Source organism: Monopterus albus, unplaced genomic scaffold (assembly GCF_001952655.1).
Source record: "Monopterus albus unplaced genomic scaffold, M_albus_1.0 scaffold14.1, whole genome shotgun sequence".
In the NCBI taxonomy this organism is placed as follows: domain Eukaryota; kingdom Metazoa; phylum Chordata; class Actinopteri; order Synbranchiformes; family Synbranchidae; genus Monopterus; species Monopterus albus.
Genome location: NW_018127894.1, coordinates 362,691 through 372,062, shown reverse-complemented (window position 1 = coordinate 372,062; position 9,372 = coordinate 362,691). Strand labels below are relative to the sequence as shown.

Below are 9,372 nucleotides of genomic sequence, written 5' to 3'. Positions count from 1 at the left end.
AGCTTACATTTGAAATAGAGTCACTCTGTACAGTTGCCCTGACAGATTTACAGGCTGCATTGTAGCACAGTACAAACTGATGCTGTTCAAGGTCAGCTGAGCCTCACGCAGTGTAAAAGGATGGTACCTGTAACTACCGAAGGGGTCTGAGGTTAAACACAGTTGATTTGTCTGAACATTTTTACTTGTGGGATTTTCAAATCACCGACAGCCGTTGAATAAATTGTGTCTTGTGCATTGATTTTCATTCATGTCCTGTTAGGAAAGATTGATCCACTTTGCTCCACTGAGCACCTGCATTAGCTTATAGCCATGTAGGATGCTGTCACAATCCTGTCGATTCCTCCAGCTCTGCTCACACTCTAAGGTCTTTGAGTCAGTGCTGCACTTGCTCTTTGAATGCTCAGTTTGCTGTTGCCTCAGGGTGTGAGCGGAAAGGTCAGACTTCTACAGTGCTGAAAGCTCCTCAAGCCTGAGGACAAGTGCTTGTCATGTGATGTGCACACTTACAAATCAGAGCAGTGTTGTAGTGGTTGTGTATTTTTTCTTACCAAGTACACTTTTATTTACTAGCTGCAGATTTTACCTAACACTGAAGATGCTGGGATGCTGGATATTTGCCAAAGCAGCTGGTTTAAGAAGATGCACACTTTTCAGCCACTGCCAAGTAGGGATGTAACGATGTTTGTAGTTCGCCATATTGCCATAAAAAATTTCTCATTACTGTCACGGGACTGACCGTATCTACCAGGACAATACATATGGTTATTTCACTCACGTAACTGTGTTCAGGTCAGAATTTGAAATATAGCTGATGCTCAGCTGATGGACTTTTTATCATGGCAATACTGTACTGTGAATTTTTGGTATCTTTACAGTCCTGCCAAGAATTCTGATACTCTAAACACATTATTTATAAAATAAGTGGATAGGAAAAGAGAACTTCTCTTGTCTTGTGCAACGTTTTAGACCATGATTGAGATAAGCATAGTTGGTGGTCTCAAGGTTTGATGTACTGCAACATTTCAAGTGTCAGGTTCATTCATGCTCATCTAAATTTGTTTCCCTCTGTGTCAGTTATCAGAGGCTGCTGCAGACCATCGGAGTTCTCGAGGCCCAGCGCACACAGGCCATTCTAGACCTGGAGACGTTGGCACGTCACCAGAGAGAGGCACTCACCAATCCCATCAGCTTTGTGGAGCAGCTGCAGAAACGGGTAAAAATAAAACAAATGCATGTCCTTGAAATGCTAAAATGCATAAATCTCGGGAGAAAACAGTAGAATGTTTTTAAACAACAAACCCCCTTATGTGCCTGAATTGCATAAAAATGTGTAAATACACTGTGAATGTGTTTTATTATATTGTCAATTCAGCCCCTCTCTGAAATATGGCACGTGAAATCTTGTTCTCGGTTTTTGCCTGAGTACCTGGCTTTTTGAAACATTAGTTGATTTGATGGCTGCAGATGGCTATTTCTTTCCCTCTATATGATACAACTGAGGTTGAATGTGAACCTTCTCCATCTTTTCCACTTGGGATCTCATTGATAGCTCGCTCCAAAGGGCATCAGGGCAAATCAGTAAACTACCCAGTACAGTCATGTCAGCGTGGCCACTAAAGCAATCAGAACATCTGAGGTAAAGCAAGTACCTGCTTAAAAACCAGCCCAGTGTGAAGATGACAGCTCTTCACAGCACTTGACTGTGAAGCAATTGTGCTTTTTTTTGTACTCACACATCTAGCCTTGTTGCCATGAGGTTTATAGAGGTCCATTAGTTTGATCCCCGATTCTTGTGATCCTCAGGTGAATTTGGATTTGCCGTGCCCCCAGAGAGTTGTCCAGCTCCCTGACATTGCATGGGACCAGTACACCTCAGGCCTTGGTGACTTTGAGAGGGAGTACTGCGACAAAAAACGCAAAACCAGGCATTTAAAGCTGATCTTTGACAAAGGCACGTATGAAGTTAGAAATTACTGTTAATTGAATTTAATGAAGATGATTTTTTTTGTATCTTGTGGGTTGCACAATACAATAAACACCAGAAAGACATTTAATGACATTCCACAGTTTTTAAAAATATGAATTCTGCTCGTTTTCTCACTGTAGGTTTGCCCGTTCGACCAAAAAGTCCTTTAGAGCCCAAGAAAGAGGGTGAATCTTCCACCATGTACTCCTCTCTGCCCACTAGTGATGCCCCTGAGAATGGCAGGCAAACACAGGTATGGCTCTGCCCTTATAAGACAAACACGATTCTGCTGTCATCACAGCTGCAGTTGTCTCCAAGCGCATCATTAGTGCAGCTACAGCTGTTTCTAATTGTACCTGGTGAGGCACTGATCTCCTGCAGGTTGCCCTACATTTCATTAGGTTGTTTCCATTTTACACTGCCTAGCCACCTCCATCTCCTTTATTCTTACTACCAGGCAAAGTTAAGCAAGCAGCAGGTGTGAGCACAAAAGATGGTATCTATGGAAACACGAGGGGACTGCCTCACCCACACCTCTAATTATTATGTCCTATCTTGTCCTCTGTTGTGTGTGTGTGTGTGTGTGTGTGTGTGTGTGTGTGTGTGTGTTTCACTTTTGATTGGTTAAGGGATTTGACACCACCAAACATTTAACAGTGAGCAGACAATGTGACTATTAATGTTGCTCTCCCTGTTAAATTGTACATTTGCATTCTGTTGGACTACACTGTCTGAATTCTAACAGGATTTTTTTTTTTTTTGTCCAAGGAGTTGCAGTCTTACATCTCGACATCACATCTGACAGCGTGCTTTCTCTGTCAAACTGACAGCTTCAGTGTTCCAGGCAGTTCATATGCATAGATCCCTTGAAATGGTGTAGTGCCCATTTTGTGTATCGTGTTAGTCTTAACAGGGCTGTTGCTTGTGTGTGTTTTTTTGACAGATGATCAGGGGGAGGATTTGTCACCCCAACAAGCCTGACACATTTAACCAGCTGTGGACTGTGGAGGAACAGGTAGGTAGTGTGTGAGCTGCACTGTATTTTATCAGAATAACATTTATCAAGCAAAGGCATTGCTTTGGTTTGATTGTTGTAAAACAACCTTGACATACTGTAACACACTTCTCCACATTTTCACAAGGATTGGAACAAGCATCCAAACAATCTAAGGACAATGAGCTCAGTGGAAACTTTTAAAGTTGATAGATATATTTTTGCAAAACCAGGATGTGATTTACCTGTTTTTGTTGATGAGCAGCAAAATATACCCAAATGTATATTAATTTGTGCTACCCACTTGTTTTATAGACTGGAAACTGTTGTATATCTGGTTTTTAATAAATCCTTAGATGCTGCATATTATTATATTTGCAGTAAGGATTTTTTTCACCTGATATTTTGTGTATTCTTTAGAAAAAACTAGAGCAGCTTCTTGTCAAATTCCCTCCTGAGGAAGTCGAGTCCAGAAGATGGCAGAAGATTGCTGATGAGCTGGGCAATCGGACAGCAAAACAGGTGACAGTGAGAATGTGGAGTGTACACTGTGCACTGCTAAAAGGCAAAGACTGACCTCTATGATAACTGTACCCCCTACATGTGCCTGACTTCAGTTAGTTCAAGCGGCTGTTCTTCAGTTATAGCCATTAATGTAGCCATTTTTGTGTTAAAACTTTCCAGGTTGCCAGTAGGGTTCAAAAGTACTTCATCAAACTGACAAAAGCTGGTATCCCTGTGCCTGGAAGAACACCCAACCTGTGCATGTACACTAAAAAGGTAACTCTTAACTCTCTGCCAAACCCTGTAACAACACCAGTTACTAATTTCATTAAAAGAAATGCTTTTCCTAATTAATGTAAGGCATCTTTAATTATCACCTGGGCAACTAATTAAATATCAACTTTCAGTGGAATTGTATTCTGATGATATGAGGATGATTTTGTGTAGAGAATAACTTATACTGGATATTTGAGGAAACTTTATTAAAAATACAAAGAAACAGACCTTTTAAATGTGGTGGTTAAGGAATTATGACTCAGTAATGTTGAAAAACAAGCTTAACCATGCTCTCTAGTGGACAAACTATGTAATGACAGCACAGTGTCTAAACTATCTCAAACATCTGAGTGTGTTTATTGCAGTCTCTAGGTACTTGTCGGCCAACATATGCCGATGATGCTATAGCCGTGGTGGAATACAGCTGATAATATTTCCAAGCTATCACATTATAATAGTTTCATATTGTTATTATTTTGCAACATCCTGATTATATCAGTGTTAGAAAGTGTATTTTTTAATAACCATGATATTGGTTTCAGCTTATTGCCTAGCCCTGTTGCATTGCGGGTTTAAGAAAACGTGTTAAAAATGATTTCCCACTTTTTTTTAATCGTACCTGTTTGCTCTCCAGTCATCCAATAAGAGGCAGCACCACCTTAACAAGCACCTCTACCGACCATCCACCTTCCTGACCTCCTATGAGCCTCCAGTCTACATGGAAGAAGATGACGAGCGCTCGACGTATTACGGCAGCGTGCAGGAACCCTCTGCTGATGACTCGGTCAGTCCTTTCGCATCACTGAACACCTACTGGAGGTCACAAAGCATTTGTTTTTATTTTGAAATATACTTCTTTTTGCACACATCCAGCCCCCGTTTTATTGATCCTTGGAGATTATTGTATATTTAAAAAAAAAAAAAAACTGACTGTGGTAGAATGCTGCTGAATCAAATCGGTCACAGGCACACATCTCCTTGTCTCTGAGTTCACAGTCTTACACTGTTCTTTTCTTCTAAGGAGTGACCTGTAAGATAAAGACTGTTTTGTGCTTTTGGGAGCTTGTTTTATACCTGACAGGTTCATTTCTGTTTCAGACGAGGCAAAATGCTCCCTGCCTTGTCACTTGTACCTGCTTTCATAAGACAGACTGTCCCTCACCCTCTTAACTCTACTTTAAATTCTTTTCTTTTTTTTTTTTGATGAAGTGAAGCATTAGGCTCACAACCGCACACGTCTGTGCTTTTTTGTTCACCCCTATCAGGGCAGTCTGTGCCATTGAAAACTGCTAAATCAGAGCAGGGGGGCCCAGGCAGCCCGGCCTCTTTTTTCATTTGAAATGCACGACTAGCGACGCTAGCCGTTATCCAAGCACTGACATTTTCTTTTTCCCTCTTTGATGGCAGTAACCTTTAAGTAAAACCGGTGGCCCTACTGAGAAGACAGGCTGCCGGTTCCACCAGCATATTAACAAAACCTCTGACACCACTGTTATGAAGTCAGGTCACAAAGGTGTTGCCAGCATGGGCCACAGTAATTTTTCACTTCACCAGGTTGTCCTTTACTTTGGCCCTGTTTGTGGGAAAGAATGAAAGTCTGCAGAAGAAAAGTGCATCAGAACTCGCACTAAACCATCTGTCAAGACCTGGAAGTGCAGCTCACAGTTTTGTTGAAAATAAGATGTTGCCCGTCACCACCTTTTTCCCTTCTTCTTCAGAAGGTGAAAGTTTGTACCGGCTACGTGTAGCAGACACTCAGTGTCTTTGTCAAGGACACCAGGATTTTCACTCAGTGCTCAGGCGAGCTCTGCTTACCACAACATTGCTGCATAAACAGAAGAGACCCTAGATTGGTTGTTAAGGATATGGTGCTCTTGTTCAGCTAAAATTAGACTGATCAATCTTGGCAGCAAATATTTGTTGGGGGTATAAAAAGATCTAGAGAATATCATTATGGAATAGCATCAGTGTATTCATATGGAGATGTTTGTGTGTCTTCCCATACTGCCAGGATGACGAGAGCGTACCTATGGAGCTAAGAAATTTGCCAGAATACAAAGAGCTTCTCGAGCTGAAGCGACTTAAAAAACAGAAGCTCCAGGAGATCCAGGAGGATAACGCCAGGGTGCGGCACATTGGCTATAAGGTGACTACATTGCATTTAATGACAACTTTAAAGCCAGGATTCTACATAAACACATCCCCTTAATGTATGAGGTGTGATGAAGTGACACCCTGAGTCACAGGGGCCTACATGTTAGTCAGCAGGGACAACATTTGTGTCCTAATTACACACTAGATGGCAACTGTAACAGTACTCTGAGTGTGCATGTTCACACTGTATAAAGTGTATTTAAAAAAAGGGCAGTATGCATCCTGGGAATTGCATGTGATGTTAGTACACTCTCTTGTGTAATTACAAATGTGTATTTTCCTCGATTTGAATGGAATTGATTACCTTACAAAAAGAAGGTATGTGTTTAGATGTTCACTGGGTTTGTTCAGTAAAGATGATCAACAAAACTCATCGTCTTAAAACATTCACTGTCAAGCGACTCTAAATTGAAAGACAACAAAGGAGGCATCACCGCCAGCTGTGTGTTACAGTACCTCTTGGACCTCAGATGCCTGGTCCACCTCTGGGCACTTACATAAGTGTTAACTTAGTGAGCAATAGTAAAGCCTTGTTTCACTCTAGAACTGGTAAAAAAAAAAAAAAATTTCAAATCTTTGTAACTTGCAGTACCACTAAAGTAACTGACGTGCTCAGGCGCCCATGTGGCTTTGCTCATCAAGACCAAGCAAAAAGAGCTTTAAGTTACGCATGGCAGACCATAAGGAAGGAGGACTATGCTATTGCATGTCATTACGCAACTGATCCAACATTATGTTCTGAAGATGTTGTATGTCTTTGTTTTGTGCAGTGTGACGTCTGTGGCATGGAGCCCATCCAGGGAGTGCGGTGGCATTGTCAGGACTGTCCACCTGGAGACTCAGTGGACTTCTGCTCCAACTGCTCTGACTGGTGAGCTCTTCCACACACAGACCTGGTGGTTAGGATGCAGCAAAACAGTGATACATGAGACAAAATTCATTTTCGCCAACTATCGGAGAGTTTTCCTTAGTGTTATACTGTGATGGCAACCCCTTCAAAATTGTGTGCATGTTAGACCATTATGGACAAGAACAAAACTACCTAAAATCGTAATGCAGCATTCAAAGTTCTAATATTTCTCTTTTCTCCTCTCTGATCTTCAGCTTGTTCAAGACAGAGACTCACAAGCCTAACCACCACCTGGAACCAGTGTACCAGCCAGAAACCTTTCTGGACAGAGACTACTGCCTGCCACAGAACACAGGCTACAACTACCTGGACCCTAACTACTTCCCAGCCAACAGATGACAGGGTCCCAGGCACCCCTAGCTCCAGGCTCTCTCCACATATCCCACAGGCCACTCGGTGCATGGCTCCATCCTCCAAGTCCAAGATAACCGCTTAACCCGCCGCCAGGCAGGAAGGCAGGCAGGCAGGCAGGCAGGCAGGCAGGGGCCCCAGAGCAGACCACAGTGCTGCTGGTGGGGGGGTTGTTGGTAAACTGGTCTCCCTGACTCGAGCAAAGGGCAGCCATGTTGGTTCCTCAGAACATGGGGGCCCCGCTCCACCTCAGCCAGGTTAATCAATGGATCTGTGATTTGAAACAATACACTATTTTTAAAAGCAAACAAACAAAAAAACAGAAGGCACACGACATTCCCAAACTCTGTGTCACCAGGAGGGCTGTTCCCGTTTCCCTTGTACCCCTCATTGCCCTCCAGTTACCTCCCTGTGCTGCTTCAAAACTGGAGAATTGACGGTCATTTTTGTAAGGCGCCACTTAATGGAAATGTGTGGTCAACCAGTCTGTCATAATGGACTGTGAAGCCATCGACTGAAATACACTCGGTGGTTTATGTGTGTATGTGATCTCCGTGTTATGCAAGATTGAAAAATGTTTTAGCTAGGTATCTGTAGATTGAGTATTTATGAGTTGCAGTGTCCTCAGCGGGAGTTGGGACTACTGCTAGACACTGAGTCGAGGCCGGTGCGGTTTTGTCTGCAGACACACCTGTATGTGTTAAACGGATTGTACACCATGCTTCAACATGGAGCAGTCACTACCACTGTCACACAACGCTGCTCTCTACCCACTCACACACAGATACTTTCATCTCTGTATCCTTTCCCTTTGCTCTCTCAACTAAAACAAGGAAGCACTACAGAATAGAGAGCAGATGTTTTTGAAGGCAGGGGAAAGGGAGCGTATGGAAATATACACAAGACTGTGTTTTTGTTTTCTCCTTCCCTCAATGTGTGCTGTTATTGATCATGTTGAGTGTACAAGTATATGGTGAAACGTAGCCAGCGCTAGTTGCTGTGTGCCATTAACAAAAAGGTGTTGTGGGGAATTCCACCTTTGAATTTGGCCACAATTTCCCACTTATCCTGCGTGGCGCCATTGACCCACATTGTCCTCCATTACTCATCCAGTCATCCTGCCTATAGATCTTTTAATTTTGCAGTCCACTTTAAAAAGTCAATTTAAAAGATTGTATTTTTATTAACTATTTAAAGAAAAAAATCGAGGTAGTGGTTGGTGCCTCCCCCATGGAACAACCCACACAATTTTATACTCATAGATTTTGTTGTGCTTGAGTAGACACCATTTTGTATGTTTCCCTCACCCCCCTCACCCCCTTTGCCCTGCTTCAGTATGTGTATAACAGTCTGTTCTTATGTAAAAAAACAAAAATAATAATAATGTAAAAAAAAAAATTGCTAGAGGAGAACAGTGGAAATAAAAGTATGTGAAAACAGTGTTTCTACACATGTGGTTCCTGCATTATCATTATTGTATGTCACTCTGAGTTTGAAATGGTCGAGCAGTTCAGAGCTGCAGATACATACAGCTTGGCTTTTAAGGAAGAGAAGAAGAAATGGCTACAGGCGCAAAGCAGCTGTAACTAGTATTTTTTTTTTAGCGTTGTAGATATCTCATTGTGAAATACAGTTTTCAGTGTGGCCTGCAAGTAACGACTGTTTAAAATCTGTCAACTGTTTTGTCAGTTGAATTATACAAGATGTAAAAATGGTATCAAAATGTACAGTGATTAAGATTGATATGTATTTTATTAGTAAGCACAACCTGATATCAGGTTTAATCTCATGCACCGGTTACTAAGACTTTCTGGTGTTATATCAGTTGCTAAAAGAAATTAAATTCTGTTTTCTGTGCTTCTTTATTGAATGAAAGTAATTTTGAATCTTCCAGGTAATTTTCAAATTCCTGAGTTCCTTTTCCCCCTTTCTCTATGTTCTCCCAACCTGTTCTTTGTCATAGGCACCACACTGAGTGTTGTAGTTACGTCATTTACTGACGTTGGATTCATGTACAGCATTAGCATAAAGTTGGACACGTATTGTTTATTTTATTGTGTTTTAAATAAGATTCTAAACTCTTCTCCCTTGGTCATCATTCATATAGTTTTAGCACAGCTGTTGTGAGCTTCTCACCAGCAGGTGGGGCTCCCAGACCAGCTGTCATCTCCTGTCCCCACACACACAAAACACAGAAGTGCACACACCTAGAAA

The 9,372-nt window shown here is 41.9% G+C and overlaps 1 protein-coding gene across 8 annotated transcripts in view; it reads left to right on the top strand.

The window, feature by feature from the left end:
• The window catches only part of zzz3 (zinc finger, ZZ-type containing 3), a 17,575-nt gene extending 9,115 nt beyond the window's left edge, over positions 1 to 8,460 (top strand). For all 8 annotated transcript variants that reach the window (XM_020591590.1, XM_020591589.1, XM_020591583.1 and 5 more), the window contains 10 exons: positions 1,078 to 1,216; positions 1,807 to 1,954; positions 2,110 to 2,222; positions 2,913 to 2,984; positions 3,384 to 3,485; positions 3,648 to 3,743; positions 4,378 to 4,527; positions 5,755 to 5,889; positions 6,668 to 6,768; positions 7,002 to 8,460. In XM_020591590.1, the coding sequence (XP_020447246.1) occupies positions 1,078 to 1,216; positions 1,807 to 1,954; positions 2,110 to 2,222; positions 2,913 to 2,984; positions 3,384 to 3,485; positions 3,648 to 3,743; positions 4,378 to 4,527; positions 5,755 to 5,889; positions 6,668 to 6,768; positions 7,002 to 7,146 (1,201 nt within the window). In that variant the 3' untranslated portion in view covers positions 7,147 to 8,460. The remainder of the gene's footprint in view (positions 1 to 1,077; positions 1,217 to 1,806; positions 1,955 to 2,109; positions 2,223 to 2,912; positions 2,985 to 3,383; positions 3,486 to 3,647; positions 3,744 to 4,377; positions 4,528 to 5,754; positions 5,890 to 6,667; positions 6,769 to 7,001) is intronic.
• Positions 8,461 to 9,372: the final 912 nt, after the last annotated feature.